This window comes from Boleophthalmus pectinirostris, unplaced genomic scaffold (genome assembly GCF_026225935.1).
Source record: "Boleophthalmus pectinirostris isolate CB_2022bp ecotype Guang Dong unplaced genomic scaffold, ASM2622593v1 HiC_scaffold_6, whole genome shotgun sequence".
NCBI lineage: Eukaryota > Metazoa > Chordata > Actinopteri > Gobiiformes > Gobiidae > Boleophthalmus > Boleophthalmus pectinirostris.
The window spans coordinates 19,226,469-19,250,004 of NW_026571447.1; the positions used below are offsets into that span (position 1 = coordinate 19,226,469).

A 23,536-nucleotide genomic window follows, 5' to 3' on the forward strand; every position below is an offset into this window, starting at 1 on the left:
TTCATGTAGTAAATGGCAGGCATAAATCAGCAATGAAAATGTACTAAGTATTTTACATTGTTAGTGTTTCGTGTTCTTTGGTTCTTTCTTTGGTGGTCTGCGGGTAAGTAAAAGATATATAGCCTGCCTAATAATTTGTGCAAATATGGAGATCATTTCAAACCCCGACAAATAATAATAATAATAATAATAATAATAATAATAATAATAATAATAATAATAATAATAATAATAATAATAATAATAATAATTTAAAAAAAGAGCTATGTACCTGTATCAACCAATAATGCAGCCATCATTCACTCTTATTTGTCAGGTTATTGTCCACAAGGGGGAGCTTTCCACACTCTAGAGCGTTGTTCATGTGACTCCGTGGAGAGGCGGGGTTTCATGTCACAATTTAGGTGCTGTAGTGTTATCAGTAAAGTGTCCACGATCACTGGCTACATCTACCACTCACCGTGTTGGGTCGCTCCTTCCCTCCTCAACCCGTCGCCCATCATCGGACATCTGATACAACAATAGGGTACATGGTCCTGGTTAAATAAACGGCTCGGAGTCCTCCAGCACAGTCATATGAGGTGCGTGCAAGCTTGTTGTACATTAAGAGGGGATTTGAATACTGTCGACAACCGCAAAGCCAAAGCGAGAGGTGCTCTAAATATAATTTGGTGGGGATGCAACAGGATTAGGGGACTCGTACGAGGGAGGTGGCTATTCCCCTTTGCCTGAGTTTGTGAACGAGGCGATGGCCTGTTGCTGGGAGACCCCTTGACAGCTGGGAGCTTTTGGAAAGTGACAGTTTTTAATTCACTAAATGGTGTGTTCTATCTGGCAACCCAAACCTTTCACCGCCCCAAGCTCATCCAGTATTGCATGCTGTTGTTACTGATGCGTAATTGTGTAATTGCCTGTGCGTAAAGACAGCATTTTGTTTTCAATCAGAAGATTATAGTGTTTAATTGTGCCTTGAAACAATGGCCCACTTGTTCTGAGTATAAAATTAAACACTGTCTGTTATGGATACTATAGACTTAGGCTACTATAAAATAGTAATAATAGTAATGTTGGATATATGGGTTGTGTCCCTCCCTCACAAGAGGAATAGAGAAGGCATGATAGCTTTTGATATACAGCAAAGAGGGAAATTTTGTGTATTTTGTTTTGTAATTTATAAATTTTATAAATAAAGATTAGATCTAAGATCTATAGATCTAATAAAGATTAGATTTGCTATTTAATTTGATTTGGAATGGTAAATGACTTTGACCACATTTCCTTTTATATATCATACATGTCTAGGCTAATGTAGTGATTGAGCCATAACCTGAGTTAAAGTTAGACTCCTGGACAGTCTCCACTCTCTCCTCCATCCGAGACAGAGTGTAGCAGCCATGAAGGTCATTCCTGAAGTGATCAATAACTTGATTCACTGTGGATTAGACTCAAGAGGCATGGATAATACAGTCAGTCTATACTTGGGCTCACCCTTATTAACCATACACTACATACTCAAGCAATGTAATTTAAATATAAGAACGGTGGAGTGAATAATTGCATATTGAGTGAGCAGCAATACAGAGAATCTAAAGAGGCTTGGGTTACAGAATGCTTTTGTGTTGACCGCTGTTCACCTCTCTTACAACAGACAGTGGGCTATCAGATTCAGTTGTGTAGCACATAATGTCAAGGTTGTAGCTCTACCAAAAAGACATCTTGTTTGCTTGTTTCAAATGTAAATCATGTGTTATTCCTTTCTTTGTAGCTCTCACATTACTATTGTTCAATGTCCAGATTGAAACTAAACGTATGGCTCGCATCACTGGTCGTTGTTATATCAGTTAAGTACTGCCCCTGGTGTAGATGTTAGGGCAGTGCATATATGTGGTTGTTACTCCCTGTCTTTCATGTCATGGAAGCAAAAGAACCCTCCAAAAAGAGAGTTATAGTGGATGACGTATACAATGCAGATCTATTTTTTCTATTACAGTTAATGTATGGCCAAACCTCCTTGTCAAACCCTGATCAAATCTCAGAAGCTAAGCAAGATTAGTATTTGGATGGGAGGCCTCTGGGAAAATCATATGCCACAGTGGGGTGCCAGTGGTAAAAACTGTTGTTGTGTCCTTAGGCAAGGCATTTCACCCATATTGCCTAGTATGATAGTAGGGTATGTGTTGGTGGTGGTCGAAGGGGCTGATGGTGCAAATTAGCAGCCTCGCTTCTGTTGGAGCTGTGGCTACAATAGTAGCTTACTGGGTATGGAGTTAACTAATAACTTCATAATAATTAATTTAATAATAATTGTACAGTGACTTTGTGCATCTAGAAAAGTGCTATATAAGACTAATGCATTATCATTTTTATTTTTTCCAATTTTGTTTTCTTTATTTGACTTGACAGTATTGGCAAAGTGGGGTGAAGAGCAGAGATGACATTCAGAAACTCTTTGGATGCAAATTCAAGCTTACATATCATATCAACATCACAACACAGCATTTTTGGGCATGTTATATTTATTTCTAACTTTGTTAGCCTTTATACACACCACAGATGAACAAGCTAAAAGTCAAAATATGGCACAGCAAGCATTCACAAGGACAGTCAATGTCAGTGTTCACAGATCATTGGCTTGCATCTTTTCACACTTTGCACAGGAAGTTGTCAGGCTATGGGTAAAAGTGGATGGACTGAGTAAAGCTGACGTGCTGTTGTGTCCTATCAGGCTGATGTATGTGTCCAGTGAGGAAGCTGCAGTCCCAGGGAGCCACAAAGCACCTCTCGGCTCGGACCACTCTCCCCTGCCCCTGTCCCAACAGGCATGCCTTCTGAACCCAGCCTCATGTAAGACATATACTGACCGCATTCACCATTAATGAATTAGAACACAGAAGAAGACAACAACTTCTGTCTTGTAGAATACTGTACATTCATGTGGTTTAGCCATTTAAAGAACACAGGATGGACAATGTACTTAAAATCTGTACCAGGGTTACAAAATTTAATGAATTTCCAAAGGTGGTAAAAGGTGGAAATGTACAGTAATTGATGGGAATTAACAGGAACATATGAAACAGTGCTTTACAGTAGATATAAATGCACATAGCTCTTAATCATTGCAGACAGATTAACAATGCTAAAGAAGTCTTCACTGCCACATCAGACTGCCAGGATTTGATGTGTCCAGAGGTATAGTAGGTAACATGACCAAAATCAGGAAAGACATTTGGAAAAGGAATTGATTCACATGTCTGTATAGATCTTCTGGTGTGGCTCTGAGGCCAATGTATTTGTAGTAGACATCTTTTTATTTTGTATTTTGTTTTGCCTAATGCATCTCTATCATTTTGCACATCTGTATCAAACATGACAGATTTTAATTAGAACAGTGGTTTTATGACATTATGACTGAGCTCTGAATACTATATTTTCTGTCTGGCTTAACATCCACGTATCCTGACAATGAATGATGGTATTTTTGTGTACTATGAGTCATCGTTTACTGGCAATTTTATACTGTAAATAAATACTCTGAGATTTAGCTGGTGCATCTAATGAGTGAGATCAAATTTCATCTGAAGTCAACAACATTATAGTAATTAGTGGTTGACAATTGTCCAATTAAATTACCATCTCTATTGAAACAACCTAACAGTAGAATCCTTAAATCGTTTACTGCAAAAGCACTTACAACAATGTACAGAGCTATTTCAGAAGAACACACTGGAGAGCCTTTCTGTGTTTCAGCCTGACAGAGATTTACTGTATGTAGGATCAATACATTTCATTACATTTATGCCCAGAGTGCTTTGTCAAAGCATACTTTACTGCAAGCCCATTTAGAGGGAAGGAACAGTAGCTGAACATTTTAAGATATTTGCATGTTTTTCCATACCAATCCAAACTGAACTGTGACTTCAAACTGAAATTTGAACCTTAACTTAAACTTCTATAGTTGAAGGTTCCTCTGTTAAAACCAGCAATTACCTCAGTGCCATACATTTGTTTTAAATATATAGTGTCTGTATCTGTGTGCAACAGCTTTCTGTCCTGTGTAAATAATTTTAAATCCCATATCCTTATAGGACTGCTGACAATATGGAAATGTAAAAGACTGTAACATGTTTCCTGCTCGGTGATTGATAACGCTTGCTTTTATCCATTTCCAAGGCCCTCAGTTTGCTTCACTTTCACTTCCTCCAGCTGTAGTCAAACTACCAAACAAACAGACCCTGACTCATCCGTTGCCTCACTTCAGGCCCAAAGCACACACACACTGTCCACATATACACACATATTATTTCGGTCTCTTACACCCGGCACCATGAAGGTGACAGAGCAGGCCTGCTGGCACTCTGCAGCAGTATTTAGAATGACGTCCAGACGCTTAAATGGACTGAGATGGATTCAGACAGACAGGGGTACATTCTAATTGAGAAGAAGTGCTGGAAATGGTTAGGAGAACATTTGTTACATAAATAGACATGCACAATATGACATGACAAAGCTTCTTTTCATTGTGTGTCTTACATAAGAAATATATGTATTAAAATGATAGCTAAACAGAAGGGCTTCCTTGCCTGACAAGTCAATCCCTCCTACTGTTCGAATGCAGGTGGGTCTGAAACCAGACCATAAAGCACGCCTAACAACCCTCCTTATTTAGAACATGCTAATCACAGCCAGTAATTTGCTGCACATGTCCAAATGTGGATGACATCTCCTCTCAAACATTGTTGTTTTATGCAGAACAAAATCCATAACTTATTTTTCTTCAGATACAGAACAGTTTAGTGCTTCACTTGCTCGCAGAAATATGCTATTTCTCAGTCTTCTGTTTTTTTTGTTTTTTTTTTTACTTATACTTGCTCTAGCTTGTTAAAAAAACTGTAATAATGTGTCTGTACTAGAGAGGATAACACACTGTATTAGCCAGACATTAGCAATGACAACAAATAGCATTAAATGTCATATTGTGGTGTAATTAATGCCACTAACACAATACATCTTACTGTTATGAAATCTATCGAAGTATATTAGAGAAAGAAAATTCTCTGTATATGTATGTTTATGGTTTCCATGTGCAGCAGTGGGGAGATGCTGACAGGACAGAGGCTGTGCCAGTCTAAGTCCCACCAGGACTCGGTGCTGTCTGCCTTGAACCAGCAGAGGAAGGATGGGCTGCTCTGTGATGTGACGCTGGTGGCCGGAGAGCAAAAGTTTCATGCCCACAAAGCTGTCCTGGCTGCTTGCAGTGACTACTTCAGGGTGAGTATTCTCACTGTAATGTCAAAACAGTAAATCTTATGCCCTAAATGACACAAAATAATTCAATTGAACTGGTATTAATGAGAGTACACCAGCTAGTGAAATTATTTTTGTTTATATTAATTTGGTTCCACCTTGAGAATGCTCAGTGTCTAATTTTGAAAGCTAAGCAAGGGTGGGTCTTGTTAGTACTGGGATGAAGGTCTACTGGAAATGGAAATCAGCCGTGACCTCCAACCTCTCGGTTCTGGAACTACATTTCCTATTCATTTTTCACATAGAATTTTTGTTAGGAAAGCCAGTCTATCTTTGAACAGAAATGGGGGGCTCAGACACCATCTATCTCCTATTTACAAGTCCATCCTCAAAACTTAAATCAGAACAATAAAAAAAAAAACAGTAGGGATAGCCAGATCAGGCCCAGAGGTGTGAAAGCACCCCATATGGCCCTGAATGATTATGCTAATATGACCCCACACTCAGTGCTAATTCAATAGGCCTGGCTAACAGAAACTGTAAACAAGTAGGTGTTTTAGTTTCAGAGTAGTTTCATTGTAGTTAGCTCCTCCCTTCAGGGAGATATAAGGCGTCAGAGGAGAACTGAAGAAGCTTGGTTGAACTGCGAAACGTATTCAACCAAATAAACTTTTTTCCAGCTGACCAGTTGAATTTCTCCTTTTTCCTTTTCTCATAGAAGTTCCAAAAAAATTTAAAAGTTCAAAAGCTTGGTCGGAGATAATCAGCTACGTGTTAACTAACTTAAAATTTATTATTTATTGAAAAATTTCAACAACGACATAGTTGCTTAGCCTCTGTGATGTCTTTGAACTCTTATTATATACATTTTTTGAAAATGGGAAAAAATTGAATAGAAATTAACTTCCGAAACCTGAGTGAGCGGTCAGTGTTGAGCCCGATACCAAGTGCCATATTGGGAAGCAGTGGCTCAGTGGTTAGAGTGCTCTTTCACCAACCCACAAGACAACAGATTGATTCCCTCTCAGACCAGTGGATACCTTTTGGTGTCCTTGGGTACTTCACCTACCATGCCTATGTATCAATGTGGTTTGTGAGTTAGTGATTGGTGGTGATTGGAGGAGCTAATGGAAGCTTAGCACCATGAGTACGGACTGAATAGATAATGATTGTAAAGCTTTTTTGAGGCTCAATAATAATTCATTATATATTTTGTTACATGTCATTGAAACACTGTTTATGCTAATTTTAGATGGTTATATTAAAGCTATGTGGCATTGCAGCACAGTGCTAATTAGTCACCAGTGACAATATGTTATGTAACACTCCTTACTTCTGGGACTGTTTTGAACCTGCTAAAAACCTGAGCCATCTCCCTGCTCACCCACCTCACTGACTTTCTTTCCACTGTTTTATTTTAAGATTAGATTACCTGTGGTACAAAACATCATTCAGAAAGCTAAAATATTGTCTAGTAATTCATTAACATTGTCTTTTACTGCAGTGTAACAATCAGTTTAATTGTGATTGATACTTTGAACATTATGGCACATTTATTTTGAATAATATGTCCTCTATGTAAATGTTATTGAAAGAGTAATTAGGCTTCAAAACTGCACTGACCCTAAAATCCAGGTTATTGTATTGTACAAGCTTTATGTTCAGAATTAAATAAAAAAAATTTCATATTTTGTTGTGTAGAACTCTACCCTAAGTGAAGTTGCTCTTGTTCTGTAATAAATTGACTTCTCCAGATAGTTACAGGTGAGACAGCCTGGAAATCCCCCTAGACAAAGTGCACAGATGAGATTTGATCTAGTGACACAGAGCAGATTAGGAAGCAGAAATTAATCCCCCTTGAAAATGAGAGTGAGATTAAATATGTCTATGTGTCTGTGGGATTTCTGCTCCTGTGTGCGTGTGAAGGATATTTTTATATCAATGGCAGGCCAGCTACACTCTTCTCCTCCTTTTGTTTTTATCCTGTCTTTGTTCTTCTCCATTTTTAAACTCAGAATCCCCACTGAGCATCCCACAGAAGATTATTAGATCAGTGGGCTGCTGTACGCAAGAATACTGGCCTTTCTCCCCTGTTCCTGGAGCTTAATAGCATTATCTGTAGCATGTCATCTGACTCCACCACTGCCTCTCATTCATTTACTGAATCATCTGGTCAAGGTGCTCTCTTGAATAGCAAGTATGTCTCAGAAAAGGCTTATAGTTAGATTCACTTATGTGTAACTTGAATTACTTCTACTTCTAAGTAGTTTTGTTTAACCAGAAGCACACCTCTATTTGAGTAATTATTTAGAAGTAATTACTTTTCTATTTTTGCTGCAGTTAAGAAATATTTGACTCTAGATTCCATCTTTGTTTTATATTACTTTACATTATCTAACCCAGTGGACATGAGTAATTGTAAGGCATGAGCCCTCAGAGCATATGTAAACTGTTTACCTGGGACCTGCCCTCAAAGGGTCTCCTGTCTCTTTCAATCATCCATATAGCAGTATAAAGTCTGTACAGAGGTCAGATATGGTCAAAGGTTTTAAAAAGGAAGACATAAAACTACACCATACTTGCTCAGTGCAGATTTGTGTATTTTCCCTGGGTGGATTAATGAGTCACAAGTCATTTCTGGTATGATCACGACGAACAAAAACGCAATGTTTTTGAGCCACAGGGCAGTAGGCCAGCAGTACCCCACTGTAGCATCATGTGAACAGGCAGCAATCACTGGATTTAATCTTCTCTCTCAAATTAAATCCTTCTAATTTATGTGGATATAAAATATAATTGAAGTAGAAGTATGCCTATATCCCTCACCTCTTTCAGTAATTAAAGAGAAGAGAGCTGTGCACTGGGTACTTGTCCTCAATGGTCACAACAACACGTCTGTCCAGATGTTGTTGCTTTTTATGACCACTGCACCATACCCTGCAGGTCTGACCACTGGCCTTCCTGTGCACACTGATTCAATCTGTGTTGTGAGTAGAGATGTGCTGGCTTTAGCTCAAACCTGGCCTCTTGCTGACCCCATCTTCCATATCAGCTGTTGGGGCTTATGTATCAGAGTATTTGGTGCTCTTTTTTTCTTGTCAGAATGTGTTTCTCTGTTAAGTGGACTGCCCTGAGGCCTTTAGGTCTTGTTAGAATGTTATATAACATTATGGGAGTTCAGATAGTGTAGTGAGCTCTGCAGCACAGAGGAAAAAGACTCTAGAAAATGCTAATTACCATCAGCAATACCATCAGCCCGAGGCAACAATCACTGTGGGAAATAAGGCATTGATAACACACACAAGTAGAAATGTTGTCTCTACTCAGAGAAAATATAATGTGTTATAAGTCATCCCTACTTCCGAAAGATCTTCAACCATATATTGGGCCATGTTACTCTCTGTTTATCCCTATTGCAACTAACTCTTTCTAAGAGGACTCTATAATTTACTGTTGACTTTTTAGTATTGCTGCTATCGTAACAGCAAACTACTATTGTAATTGCTACTGGTAATAAACTGGATGACTGAACACTGGCAAAGGAAAATGTTGAAACCTCTGCATCATTAGACACAATGCATTTTCAATTATTATTGATGTTTCTTCCTATAGAAAAAGAACACAGAATGAGTTTCCATCATAAATACATTTGACACTGTTCTCTCACTTTCCCAGTCACTTGTTCTGCTGACTGGCCCCTGATCGATAGGTCTGTCATCCTCTCATGGTGTGAACTTGGTCAATAGCTTTGATTATCAGGCAAGGACTGGACTCACACAGTGATGCCCAGACACAGCAGATGCTGGCTGTGCTAAGCTTTGATTGCACATGTACTGTGGTGTACATTGGCTGTACTATAGTTAGTGTGCATGTGTGACTGATTTGGCTGTTTATTCCTGCTGACCTCAGGGGCAAGGCAGCAAAATCAATGGAGGGATCAAAGTTATAGTCTCAATTTGCATGTATAGGTACCTCCCAACTTTTCAAGCTTGTTAAAGAAATAAAGAATGAAGAACTGATGGTCTGCAACAGAAATATTTATACCACTGTATTTAAAATCTGAGAATAATCTCTACTAAATATGAGTCTAAGCAAAAGCAGATTTAATCTAAATCGGACTACAGCAAGACCAATGGGCATTAATGAGCCACATGGTATATTTGACATTTTAAATTAAATACTCTTTAAAGATTAATCTCATCGTTTTTGCTTTTTTTTAGTAAATACACTCTCCTAAACCAAACTGAACAAAATATCACAACAACTGTCCCAAAATTAAACAGGATCTTAAGTGGTGGGTCCTGAATCCCACCTGCACCATTAGCAGTTCCAGGACCATAGTTTGAGAATCTATGCTAAATTATATGACCAGACAACGAGCCTTTTTTAAATACTACAGGAACACTTAGGAGTGTACAAAGACATTGATTTTCCCATTGCCCCTCATTATCGGTCTCTTTAAAGACCTCTCTCAATTGCACTGACTTTATACTTCTATTTAGTATGTTGGGTTAAAACTGCAATTTTATTATGAATAAGTGCTATTGCCTCCTGCTGATGACCCTTCTTTGTCTTTTTTCCAGGCCATGTTCAGCTTGTGCATGGTGGAGAGTGAAGCAGATGAAGTTACCCTGCAAGGAGTGACCAGCGTAGGACTGAAGCATGCTTTAGACTTTGCATACACTGGACAAGTAAGTGCACCACTACAATGCAAAATAATGGCCATTGACAGGTAGTGCGGATTAGCCAGTCAGCAAAACACATTTTCATAAATAAATACATAAATACATAAATAAATATATTTAAAGAAAAAATCAGACTATCACATTTTCCAAACATTTAAAGTCATTTTTTCTACACATACCATTTATTATTTTAAGGTGATTTGCTTCTCATACTTGTGACAAATGAGAAATTCTACCTCAGCAGTGCTCACAGTTCAGTGCCAGGAACTTTGTAATTACTCTTAATGTTATTCCCACAGTGACAATGAGCGAAGATAGGCTGGTTGAGTTTAAGTAGGTCAGCAGCAGGCACACAAGCCGTCCTACTTTTGGGTTGGCTCAGCTCCTGTCTGTCTATCAGAGAAGATGCTGCGTGAGATGAAGGCAATATGCTTGTCCCAGCACTGCAGTTAATGGCAATCTAAAATCCTACAACCACATCATAAGCTAGGCACATGCAGTAGTATTAGTACACTAGTGTAATAGGAATAGTGGGATAGATTGAATATTGTGCAAAATACAGGATATCAAGATTCAATCAATAGCTAGTCTATCAATATACAAAAAAAAACAACTAATAATAATTAAGTGTAGTAGCATTACATGCACTCAAAATCAAGATGTAGAGTGAAATTATAATACACATATGGCTATTAAATTCTTAATATTATACAAAACAAGTAAGTCATAAAATGCAAAATACTAAAAAACACTAACATTTAAATGAATAGTATAAAACTAGAAGGGGTTTGTAGCTAGAGCATTCAGTCCTTGTTTGCAGCCAGGTAAAGCAGAGTGCAATAAAGTTTGATTTATAGAGCGCTCCCCTCACTCCCACACATGGCAGGCCCCGCACCATAAACCTGACATAAGCTGTGCTGGATTTAAAGTGATCCTACAGCAGTGGTCTATGGAGATGAGAGCAGGGAGCAGGATATGAGTAGTGCACTTAGATTTATTACAGTTATCATGGCGTGTTGTTGTACCCTCTGCTGCAGGGCTTCAGAGCAGATTGAGTTAAAGTGAAAAATAAACACATTTGCTGTTTTTCATCATCTGTTTACCGTAGCTTATTTTTATTTATCAAACAGAAGCATAGGAGGGAGGTTGTCCAATAAAATTAATGGTGTTATGTAAGACACGAGATCTTGTTTGTGCATGGTTTTCCAGCTGTAGGGATGGTGAAATACCTAATTACTGTCTGTGTTTTTAGAATGACCCACCCAGTTCCCAACAAATTGTAATTTGTAAATATATATTCATAATAATTCACTTATGATGACAAACACTGCTAGGACATTGATAATGGATGATGCGCCTCCATAGATTTTTCACACATGGGACACATCAGAATTGGGACTAAACTGGGACTAATTTCGGTACTAATCCTGGACTAAACCAGGACCAAACCAGGACTAGAACAGGAACAAATATGAAGGCAGCGTTAATCACTACAGTCTGCTAACTTAATCTGATTAATAAACATGGTAGGCCTATTTACCATGTTATGTGAGCACTCTCATTGGAAACCTTAGTACCCCCTTACCCCCTCCTAGAAAAAACTCTGGAGCTGCCTGCCACTGAATAAAAGGCTGTTATAAATAAGTGATTGCCTAATAAAGGTTTCTGTGTTAGTGTATGCAGTGTCCCAACTGTTTTAGAATTTCTGATATACACTGGATATTTGGTGTATTTAATTCTGAAAAAATATACACTACCAGTTAAAAGTTTTGACACACCTTTTCATTTATGGTTCTTCTTTACTTGAATGATATTCACATTGGAGCTTCTCTCTGAAAGGATTAAAACTATGAGTAAACGTATATGGAATGTAGTAAACAAAGAATAAACTCAAAATAACTCAAAACTTCTTTTAGATAAAAAAATCTTTGCAGCCTTTGCAGTAAATTATTCCAAAGAGCCCAAAGTTAAATATTGTATCAAAAACAGTAAGAACGAGGAACATACTTTAACACGGAAGTATGTTTTAGACTTTTACCTCTGGTGATGTTACGGCTCTGTGGGTAAGTAGGCCAGAGCACACTAAAGGATTAACAAAGGTTTACCTGCTTTCAAAAACAAAACATATTATTACCATGTTCTGTATGTTAACAGCAAATTTGTATAATTTTACATGATAAAATCCTCTGTTAAAATGTTAAAGCAATGATCAGGCTATTGAGAGAGTGGAATGTTAACTTGAGTATTAAGTGCTTTGTGTTTCTAATACCACTACTACTACTACTGTTAACACCTTCCCCTTTGACCATATTTGTAGCTCTAACACTGAACATAAAATACTTCCACTTGAATTTAGTTCAGTTCAACTGCACTTGGGTCCTTAATTTTCTCAAATGAGTGTAAAACTAGTTTTTCTACCTGGCTCCACTCCAGAGCTCATAAGGCTGGTTTATATCTTCAACAGATAATTTTAGCTGCTGTTCATCCACTTAAACAGAAGGCGTTTTGGCAGATTCAGTGATGTAATAATTATCATATGCTGCTAAGATGATCACGCTGTAGATGCATGCTAGAGCAGTTGTTATTATGCTTAGCAATCTGCCACAGTTATTCTCCAAGTCAAATAAATAAACTCATTATGCTTACACTCAGATCATGAGCACAAAACTTAATAGTTAACCTGATTTATGGATTTGAAAAGCAAGTAGAGCTTATCAAACCTTAAAATATTTACTGTAGTTAATTCTCAACATGACACATGACAACACTATAAATTGCTGCATCTCTTAATTTCCCTTAATTCAGCCTCTGTCTCGTCTGTGTGGTCAGATCGTGCTAGAGCCAGGGGTCATACAGGACGTCCTGTCTGCAGGGAGCCACCTTCAGTTGCTGGAGCTCCTGGGCCTTTGCTCGCACTACCTCATCCAGGTAAACTCACCAGAAGAGACTCACTATGGTTTGGTTACACAACATAAACTGGATCAACACCCTTTGGGCAGTCACAAATATAATCAATATTATAAATATAGACTCAAATGGTGCTTTATTATAGATTACTCATTAGAGTGACTTAAGGCAAATTAGTCATGCCTATAACTTGATCTGGCTTCCCAAACTACACACTTTGTAGAAAATATGTGATACGTGTGTGATATCATGTTAAATTAACTTGGTAAGATAACTTATTATGATAGAATACTCATAACTATGCCCCACATTTACAGTAGCAATAGCAAGCCTAACAAGCCTCTTAGAGCTACTCAAACTATTCACATTCACACTCATACATGAAGTGGGTGAAGTGTGAAGTCGACTTTTGAGTTGGTTGTTATGTGTATCCCTTTGTCATGTTGCACATTTAACACATGTTTAGCCAATTATATTTGAATATACAAGTTTAACTATACTGTTTATTGAGACTCAACATTTAGGGCGAAATTACCTGATATATCAACATCCCATAGCGCAAGTTGGTTGTCTTTAGCCCTAACTGGGCCACCATGTTGTTGATTCATTGTTTTATCACACTGAGATGTTCCAATGGGGACAGACAGTCACGCTGCTGTCCTTTGGTAAAGGGCCAGATGCTGCAGAAGGCGTACAGAAATCGGGTTAAGGATGTTGCAAAATCACTTGTGTTACATAATACATGGTCCTAAAAGATTTTATATATGTACAGATGTACGCAGAAACACAGTAGAAATACATTAGCAATTATTACAAGAGTCTTTACATGGCTATTTCATTTTTATTTATCAGCTAGTATCACAAATTATTGCTTTAGTATACTGTAATACAAAATCCTCCTCCAGAGACCTACAGTATAAGTTAAGACAGCTATTGGCTGCCATCTGGTGGCTCCTGGGCTAAACTGCAAATAGCTGGTATGACTGGTTTAGTTTTACATCCTATGCCTCAAGATATCAGCTGAAATGTATTTCTTATAGTTCATCTGTGGTTCATGCATGCCAGCAAAGATATTATTAAAACTAGTAGACAGTGGATATAGACTGTGTGTATACATTATTTGTTCTACTTTTGCATTTATTTATTTATTTTATTTATTTATTTTTTACAAAAATGGCATGAATTCTTGATTGAAATGACAGAGGTTAATTTAGTTGGTTTACTTGTATTTTTCATCTTTAATTATCAATATTCTTCAAGACGAGGTTCTCAGACACTGTATATGTGAATGCTTATGTGTTGTGGTTAGTATTCTAAATGGCCAGGAGATGGCAGTCTTATTCTACTAAAGTCCCATGTGCTATTATTTTTCTTTCCTTTTTCTTCTATTATTTGATCTTTATTTTCTATTAAATTCTCTACCCAGTTTGTTAGTTCTTATGGAAATGTAACTGTAAAATAGTACACTTCACCCACCTTCCTATAGTAGCTTGTACAGTGCAGAATTGTGTTATATTACTTCACAGTTTCCCTGAGGCTTTTGCATTCTACAGAGCATGTTTGCTTCCTGTAGGAGCTTAGCAGTGTAAATTACCTGGAGCTGTACCGTGTGGCTGACCTCTTCCACCTGCCCGCCCTGGAGGAGGCTGTGGTGGGCTTCCTGGTGGACCATCTCTCCGAGTTGAGCCAGAGTCGACAGGAGGAGGCCCTGCAGCTGCCCTACCGCCTGCTCAGGGAGGTCCTGAAGAGTGACCGCCTCACCTCTCTCAGTGAGGATGACATCTGGAAGGTAAACCCCTACAGGATACGTTTATACAGAAATCAATGTCCTCTCCTTTTTACCATATACAAAATGAACAATAAACATTAGAGCTTGAGCTTTAAGCACTTTAAACTAATGTAATGTTAAACTAATGTAATATTTTCATCACTTGCATGTGAACCTGTGCAAATTATGTCTTGGTGTTAAAAAGCAGTCAGCACAGTATAACACACCTTGAGACTTAGGGTAGAGAAACAGCGCTCAAAGCAGGCAGACTAATAAGTAACAAATTAAACTCTGCCATCTGTAACTCATGCTGTTTGTTTATATTGCTGAGGATATGAAGGAGAGGTAGTGTGTGTGATCGACTCTTCACTGGTCTGGGTGTGTGTGAATATGCATGGCTGATGAACTGCAGAGCGTGAAGAGATTGTGGAGTAAAAAGCGGCTGGTGCAAGGTAGGGTTTTGACTGTTCATTTGCACCAATCAGCCCCCCCTCCCCTGTCCCTCTCTCCCCGTCTTGGTGTCTCTCACCCCTTCTCTCTGATTAGGCCCACCGCGGCTCCATCAGGGCCCCAATCCCCCAGCTGTCACTCGGCCGGCCGTCTGATTGAAAACAATCAGGCCTCTGATGGCACAATTACCCTGACCCTTTAGCCAGCCGCCGCTGCCATAATCAGCCTCTGATTAGGCTGCTTTGGGCCTCCTTCACTTCACCCAGAAGGTTAATTTGGCCATCAGACGGAAGCAAACGGCAAACCTCGTCCCAAAGTGTGGAGGCGGAGGGAGTGGGCACAATATACCAAACTGATATAGCCCAGCCGTCAATCATCGTCAGGGAGAGTTTTCTTAGACTCTCTCTCATGCTCTCAGGAAATCACATTTTCTACAGCTTTGTTTTCATTCATTTTCTTTTCTGTGACTAGATGAGTGGAAGCCTTCTCAGTGCCTATGGGCCTTAGGCAGGACACAAGTGCCAGATAGTCCCCCGGACTGAAAGAGAGAAACACTTACATACAACTATTCACTCTCACATTCTTTTGCTGGACTGTTAGGACACAAGCATGTCTTTAGATGGCTCGAGTAAATCAGACTACTCAAAGAAAAACAACTCAGCATAGGGAGGACATGCAATCTCAATTCCTCATTGTTGTGTTGAATATGATACCCACAAATGACCCTCCCAGTTTTATTTTCGCCTATTTCACATCATCCTTTGCTTCCTCATCCTGCATTGTCCCTCTTTCAAACACACACACATACACGCACACATAGCCACAGTCCTAACACTTTTAAGAGCGTACGGGAAAAGCAAGGAAAAAGGAGTTGATTTATTCTGTGCCTTGAGGTTGTTGCATGATGCTGCATGACCTTCACAGTCAGCTGCTGTAGCACACACACACACACACACACTGTCATTTTAGAGCTATGAAGAGAGAGAGAGAACGAATAAGAAAGAGAGAGAGAGGGGGGCAAAGTGTGAGAGGGAGAGAGAGGGAGTGGGGGGTGGGGGCAAACAGTGGAGTGTCACCCATACCGTATAAGGGAGGATTTGCGCGTTTGTTGCATATTTCCACCTTTAGAGTGGATTAGAGTAGGGAGTGGAGAAAGGTGGCTTTGTTTGGGTTGAGATAATGTATGCGCCATACACTATTGGCTTCTGCTGTGGGTTCTGTCAAGCTCTCCCTGTATTCAAAACAATGTACCACCTGTTTCCTTTACCTCCACAAAGTTCAGAGTAACTTCTCTGTTGGTGCACAGCTGATACAGCTTTACTCTTAATCATACCAGGTAATCCTACCAATAATCAAGTTATGTGGAAAGTTACTACAAAGGGATTCAGGAGTTTTGACTCTGAAAACAATACATTACCATATTACCCAAGGCCATTTTATGCTATAATCTCTAAATTAGTATGTATTTACTAAGTGTTTTTGTAATAAATTGGGCAGTAGGACATGCGATAGTTTTGTTATAGTAATTTAACATTATCAATGCTGCAGTGACAGTAAAAGTAGTGGCATAGTAGTAGCCTTGTGATAAAGGTGGGAGCTGTATTAACCCTTTTTTAGTAGTAGTAGCAGTAGTAGTAGTAGTAGTAGTAGTAGTAGTAGTAGTAGTATTTCAAATTAATAATTGCAATGAATTTGTATTACTATTTTCCATTGCCCTTTTCTGTTTAGCTTTCTGATTAATTTTGTCTTTTTTTTCAGTTGGTCGTGTTGTGGCTTGAAAACGACTGTCGCTACCAGTACACTGAAGATCTCCTACAGCACGTGCGATACGGCCTCATGGATATCCCCACACTGCATCATCTCTCCCGAAATCACCCCCTGGTCCAGTCTAGTCCCACTGCTGCCGCCCTGGTGGAGGAAGCCTTGGACTACCACCATGCCACCTATTCCCAACCACTGCAACAGTCTGCTAGAACTAGACCAAGATTTCAGTCTTTGACACTGTACATCGCTGGTGGGAGGAAGCGCGAAGTTAGCCGAGTGCGTGAGCTAAGGTACTTCAATCCAGCAGCCCAGGATCATGTTCGGGTAGCAGGAGGGTCCAACTGGAGTGAACTAGCCCCGATGCCTACTGGACGGAGCCACCACTGTGTAGCTGTGATGGGGAACTTTCTTTTTGTGGTGGGTGGGGAGGTGGAGCATGCAACTGGGAGGACCTGTGCTGTAAGGACTGCCTGTAGATATGACCCCAGAGGAAATCGCTGGACTGAAATTGCACCCATGAAAGTTTGTAGAGAACATTTTGTTCTGGGAGCTTTAGGGCAGTACCTGTATGCTGTAGGTGGCAGGAATGAGCTGAGACAGGTGCTGCCCTCTGTGGAGCGGTACTGCCCCAAAAAGAACAAGTGGATGTTCGTCCAGCCCTTTGATCGATCACTTTCTTGCCATGCTGGGTGTGTAGCTGACGACCTGCTCTGGATTTCAGGTACAAAAAAAATCTAATAAAATGATGCAAGATGTCAGATTTAGTGCACTATCTAACTTTTCTAGTGGAGGGTCAGCCACCTGCTTGTTTCTATTGAAATGTTGCTGCTTTGTTTCACAGTATAGATTAAACCTATTTATCTATCAGGCGGGAGACAAGCAGTTTACAGCACATGCTACATTACAGTTCAGATCTGCGGAGTCTTTTCACAAAATTATTCCACTTTTGAGCAATAGAAACATGCATAATGAATACATGCTAGATGGATATGTTTAAGTATTGTGATGTTTAATACCATGGAACATTCCTGGCAAACAAAAAGCACCTCCATAGAGACACGTAGGTAGCATACCTGCCACCAGAAAAGTTGCGCAGTACACTTCTAATATTGTTAAAAGGGGAGTTGTGAAAATGTTTTCAAAAAATCAGCTCTATGTTTATTTTGATTGCATGACACATCAGGGATTTGTGTAAGTGAAGGTATTCCCTCAACGAAGCTCTTAACTTCAGAGTCTGTTTAGAATCAAACAAAATAACAAAAGATAAGCAATTATTTCACTCCCAAATAACACTGTTTTTTGTTTTTGTTTTTTTTTGTTTTTTTTAATGATATTCTTTTGGAAAGCAGTTAGTGAAGTTGTGGAGACCCAAGATTAATTTGTCTGAGTTAAAAAACAATGTAAAATGTGTTTGTACGTTTCTCTTTTGCAGGTGGAGTGACAAACACAGCCCAGTACCAGAATCGCCTAATGGTCTATGATCCTGAACAGGTAACAATATATTAGCTAATTTCAGTGGCAAATGGGGAAGTTATGAGTACTTACATAACATACAGAAAGACTGGAACGGCAGTCTCCACTCTGTAACACCCTTGACAAATCAAAGACGACGCAGGGATGTCTTATGAAGGCTACTGGCCATATTAAGTTATTGAAGGCAAAATTCATGTCCTTTGCATCATTTATTTTTATATATGGGCAGCGGGAGGTATGCCAAGATTTAGTGTCATTTTGTACCTGAACTACATTAATATTACACTATAATGAGACTATGGAAAATGAATGGAGACCTTCTGTTCATAGTGATGGATTACACAACATGCAGGTGTCAAGAGCCTGCTAATTGATTTTTGTAACATATGGAAATTATTAGAAACGCATTTTAGAGAAGCATAAAACTTATGTGAGAATTGAATGTGAAGAATGTGAAGTCTAACAGCATACCTTGAAATATGCACCATTTCTTATCACCTATTGTAAAAGTGTTAGAGACACCTGTCATGTCTCCAAATAGAGACAGTAAACCATTATGAATTTAAAGTAAACTGAAGAAAACTAGTATCTTTGTTGTTTTTATCCATAATATTACAAAATGGCCATAAGAACAACCATATCATATAAGAGTATAGTTTAGTATGCAAGGGAGGCTGACCTATAGTAAACTGACTGTACATCAGAGAAACATTGCTTGCTTCATTGCTACACTAACAAAACTGCAACTCCGAAAATATTCCTTTTACATGTATTTATCAACATTTATTCTGTAATAACTAGGGATGAACCAATCTGATACTGACATCAGATATCGGCGCCGATATTCTGATTGAGCCTAAAAATTGATCTAATAGAACTATTTCATAGTCATAGTCTCATAATGTTTGCATTTTTATTTACACAAAGCTGTTCAGTAGTTACCTGTGGGATAGATAACAGCTACATACCACATTTGGGTCAGCCTCTGCACTAATATCAGTTGATATCAGGTATCGACAGATACTTAAAGCTGTAGTACCAAAATCTGTGTAAAAACTGAAAAAATCTGATCGGTGCATCCTTAATAATAACTTGTAGTAAAGTCATTATGAAGCAGCTTAGTTTTGAAATGTGAAGAAACAAAACACTTTGAAGATGCATATTTGTATAGTTATTTTAGCTAAAAAGTACAATATAGCACAGCAAGAAATGCATAGGCTACCATTTAATTACAAAAGATGTGATTGTTTTACTGGTGCCTTTATGTGCACTATCCAGGACTCACTGATGGAATGCATGAAGCTTTGTGTTTGTGTACGTATATGAGCCAGCTGCTAAAGACGCTTGGATCTTGTTAAGGCCGTATATAATGTGGGGGAGTGTATATACGCTTAAGGTGCACCTCCATATGGGTCTGTGTTTGTACATGTCTGTGAGGAAGGGAAGTGAGGGAACGAACCAAGTAACCAGCGGAAGAAAAAAGTAGGGAGAGAGAGAGGGAGCATCTCATTTGTATTCACCGAGGATCTACATTCACCTGCCAGAGCAACAGCAACCCCCCACCCACTCTCCCCTCAACAGATGGCCACCCGTCAGCTCCCAGCAGACGCACACACATTCACTGCCTCAATCAAGCGCACCCTCTCTCTCCCTCTCTCACACACGCGCACATACACCGACATAGAATAAGCTTCAGCACACTTAGTGAAATGAGCAGGGATCCTCGGTGTAAAATGGAGTGGCTGAAACATATGATTAGAAATAGGGAGGGAAGTCATTAGTAGAGACCACAGCTCTAGTGTCACGTTATTTATCTAGCACTGAGCATACATCAATTACCCATGCATGGATCTGCTTAAATATTAATCTTCTTATTCATCGTTCCTCTTCCCCCCTGCCACCCCTGTGTTCCTCTCTCACTGGCTTCTTTGCACTACATCTCACCTCCTCCATCTCATCCTTCTCTTCTTTCTATCACTCCATCTGCTTGCCTTGCCCCATCCATCACTCTTGCATTGTGCCCAGGACCAGTGGTTGGCTCGCAGTCCCATGTTACAGAGGCGAGTGTACCACGTCATGGCGGCGGTGAGGAGGCATCTGTACGTGCTGGGTGGAAATGATCTGGACTACAACAATGACCGGATACTGGTCAGGCACATCGACTCGTATAATATGGACATGGACCAGTGGACACGCTGCTCCTTTAGTCTGCTCACAGGTGGGAATAAATCAAAACAGTGTAAAATAAACAACATTAAATAAGCAAAAAAATATGTAAAATTTAAGGAGTTCTACTATAATAATACTAATGCTCCCTCATAGAGTAACTTAAAGGTGCATTGTCCAACTTTTCTGGTGGAGGTTCCGTCATCTGTTTATCTTCATGGAGATGTTATTGCTTTGTTTGGAATGTTCCACGATAGAGATTAAACCTATCAATCTCAAGGGAGACAACTATAGGCCACATTACAGATCAAATCTGTGGAGCGGCAACCCTGTTCACTGAGTGCATTATTGCAGTTTTTTGAGGAATAGGAACGCCAGTAATAAATAAATGCTAGATAGATGAGTTTAATGTCATACCTGGAACATTTCAGGAAAAAGCAATAACATCTCCATGGACACAAGCAGGTGAAAGGCCCTCCACCACAAAAGTTGCGCAAGGCACCTTAAGGCAGATTTGTGGATGTGGACCACTGAAACATGGCTCTTGACAATAAATTTCAAGTTCATAATCTTCTGTTCATGTTTTTCAAGGGTGCAAATATTAGTGGCTGGCTCTGCATTTTACAACCCAACAAATGCAAATTAAGACAATACAATTATTTTACAATTTGTCTTCTCATTTATAATCCATTGCTTTATAATGAAGTCACAATACCAGTTATTTCAAAAGTTGAAGTAGGCTACAATATATTACTGAAGAAAATATAGACAGTAAACTATAATATTGAATGCCATTATGACACTGACAAAATAACCCTAAAGTAGAAGTTATTTATTCAACCCTGTACAGCTCAAGTCTTATCACAGTGCAGAAAAATAACTAAAAGTTCTCCACTAGAACAAAGAAAAAGGTACCCATGATAAATACTGACCTCCAAAAATAATTGTTTTTTGTATCAGTTATTGAACAATATAGTATTTAACGTGACTACCTTCGCCCTCCAATCTCTAAAGTTCACTATGAAGTTACTATAAAGCCTTTTACCTCATTTCTCCTGCTCCTTTGCCCTCCCGGGACGTGAAAGTGATATTGTGAAAATGCCCTGAGCTCAGCAGACTGCAGCAGTGTGTCATCTGTGCCCTCCTCAGGTCAGAACGAGTCCGGTGTGGCGGTTCATGATGACAGGATCTATGTGGTGGGAGGCTACTCCATTTGGACCAATGAGCCCCTGGCATGCATTCAGGTGAAAGACAGAGCTCCTCTATTTGGACAGTTTAGACACTTGAGGGTAATCTAATAAATTGGGGCTGGCTTTGCTGTTTATAGTCTAATGATAGTGCAGCCAGTGTTTTTGTGTCAAGTTATCAGTTGAGGTTGCATCCAAGTGAAGTACAAGGCTAGACCAAATCAGTTTGATCACTGGTCCAAATTCACTAACACTCATTCTAAGTTTTCATTTCATCAAAATGAGTAAACTACTAAACAAAACCACAAAATACATACACAGACAATAATTATGTTTAAAAACATTTTCTACATAGGGGCAAACTTGTGTTCCAAATTTATCTAACACATTCTTGTCTTGGGGATGTGGGAAGACCAAGGTCTGCAACATAAGCATGCACACTATTTTTACAAATGCAATCCATATACATTGCAAGGAATTAGTTAATCAGTGTAAGTAAAGTGTATTCTCAAAGCTCAGAAAAAGCACTAAAACAAATACAAAGAATCAAATAGAAGCAGAAAAAAAATCAATACATCTGTAACAATGTGAATTTTCCCCCCACAGGTACTAGATCTTAGTACAGAGGGCAAGGAGGAGGTTTTCTATGGACCAACACTGCCTTTTGCCTCTAATGGAATAGCCACCTGTTTTCTTCCTGCTCCATATTTCACCTGCCCAAACCTACAGACGCTGCAAGTACCCCATCACAGAATTGGTGCTGTCTAAACCACTGCTGAAAATCACATTACAGACTACATCCTCATGACTGAACATTACTACGTTTGAAACTGGCACATGTTACATTTATCTAACTTGAATTTCTTATGCTACTGTATAAGGCAAGCTATAGGAGACTCTGAAACAAGGAGCGTGCACATTAAGCAAGCAAATTTCCCTGAAGACCAACGTATCCTTTTTTAAAGTACAGTCAAGATGCAACAGGCTTTTAAAATGTACTTGAAAAGGATCAAAGGATATTATCTTCAACCTTGAATCTGGTAAAGAATATGTGGTTTGTGCTTCTTCACTGTTCACAGCCCATACAAACTTCTGGGTAAGGCAAGCCATTATAGGGCTATAGCTTTTTTAAAATGCTATGGCTTATATAATTACGTATTACTCTGTAGGTTCTATTAAATTATAAAGCTCCGCTGTTGGAAGCATTTTTGTTGTGCACTTTAAGGAGCTATTGGCACTAAGACTGAACTAACACTTATTAAGTAAAAAATATTGCTTTAAATTACTGCTTTATTTGTTGCTTATTGGGTGAAAGTTATCTATGAGTGTGTTTTAAATACTTTTATACACTGGACCTTAAACTGGTGAAACTGATGTGATTGTCTGCTTGTTTTCATCCAGAGCATTTTGAAATATTATTCCTGTGTATACAAAATACAGTACTGTGTAAAGATTCTAAGCAGATTTGGACAATGTTGTCAATTTGGAAATGAATTTATTAATATTTTAGGAAACATCACTGGTGGGACAAAGAGAACTTATACATTGTTCTCACTCAACAATTTGTCACAACTGACTCATGAACATCAACTAGTAGATTTACAAAATAAAACCAAATAAATTTCTATAATTGAGTCCAAGTCTGGCCACAAGTGGCTTATCGCAAATAAACTTCTATTTTATTTTTTACTTTGTGTCTTTTGCACAGTACTGCATCCAATGTCAGGCTCATTCCACTTTTGTTGTTTTACTATGAACAAAATGTGATCTCAGCACCTTTCCTTACTTGTCCAAATACTGTATGTATGAAAGATTATGTGAAAAGATACCAATAAACATCCTGCATTAAACAGGGCAGTGTAAAGACTTACCTCTATTATTATAGAGACGAA

General features: G+C 38.8%; 1 protein-coding gene across 3 annotated transcripts; it reads left to right on the forward strand.

Annotated features, from left to right (window-relative positions):
* Window positions 1–392: 392 nt before the first annotated feature.
* Window positions 393–23,499, forward strand: klhl32 (kelch-like family member 32). Of its 3 annotated transcripts, none has more exons than XM_055163385.1 (11): window positions 393–581; window positions 2,726–2,844; window positions 5,088–5,268; window positions 9,828–9,935; window positions 12,759–12,857; window positions 14,410–14,625; window positions 16,813–17,539; window positions 18,251–18,309; window positions 20,317–20,509; window positions 21,607–21,701; window positions 22,251–23,499. In XM_055163385.1, exons 2-11 carry the CDS (start codon window positions 2,822–2,824, stop codon window positions 22,410–22,412), a joined length of 1,863 nt encoding a protein of 620 aa, XP_055019360.1. In that variant the 5' UTR covers window positions 393–581; window positions 2,726–2,821; the 3' UTR covers window positions 22,413–23,499. The 3 variants fall into 3 exon arrangements, with proteins under 3 accessions (XP_055019360.1, XP_055019361.1, XP_055019362.1); XM_055163386.1 differs by having other exon boundaries at window positions 5,091–5,268; XM_055163387.1 differs by lacking the exon at window positions 2,726–2,844.
* The last annotated feature ends 37 nt before the right edge of the window (window positions 23,500–23,536 follow it).

Bases quoted from the DNA above. Each gene is read 5' to 3' on its own strand.
- klhl32 (XM_055163385.1), top strand. From the start codon at position 2,822: ATGCCTTCTGAACCCAGCCTCAT. The intron at 18,310-20,316 runs GTAACAATATAT...CATTGTGCCCAG, and splicing joins TGGTCTATGATCCTGAACAG to GACCAGTGGTTGGCTCGCAG. The intron at 20,510-21,606 runs GTGGGAATAAAT...TGCCCTCCTCAG, and splicing joins CTCCTTTAGTCTGCTCACAG to GTCAGAACGAGTCCGGTGTG.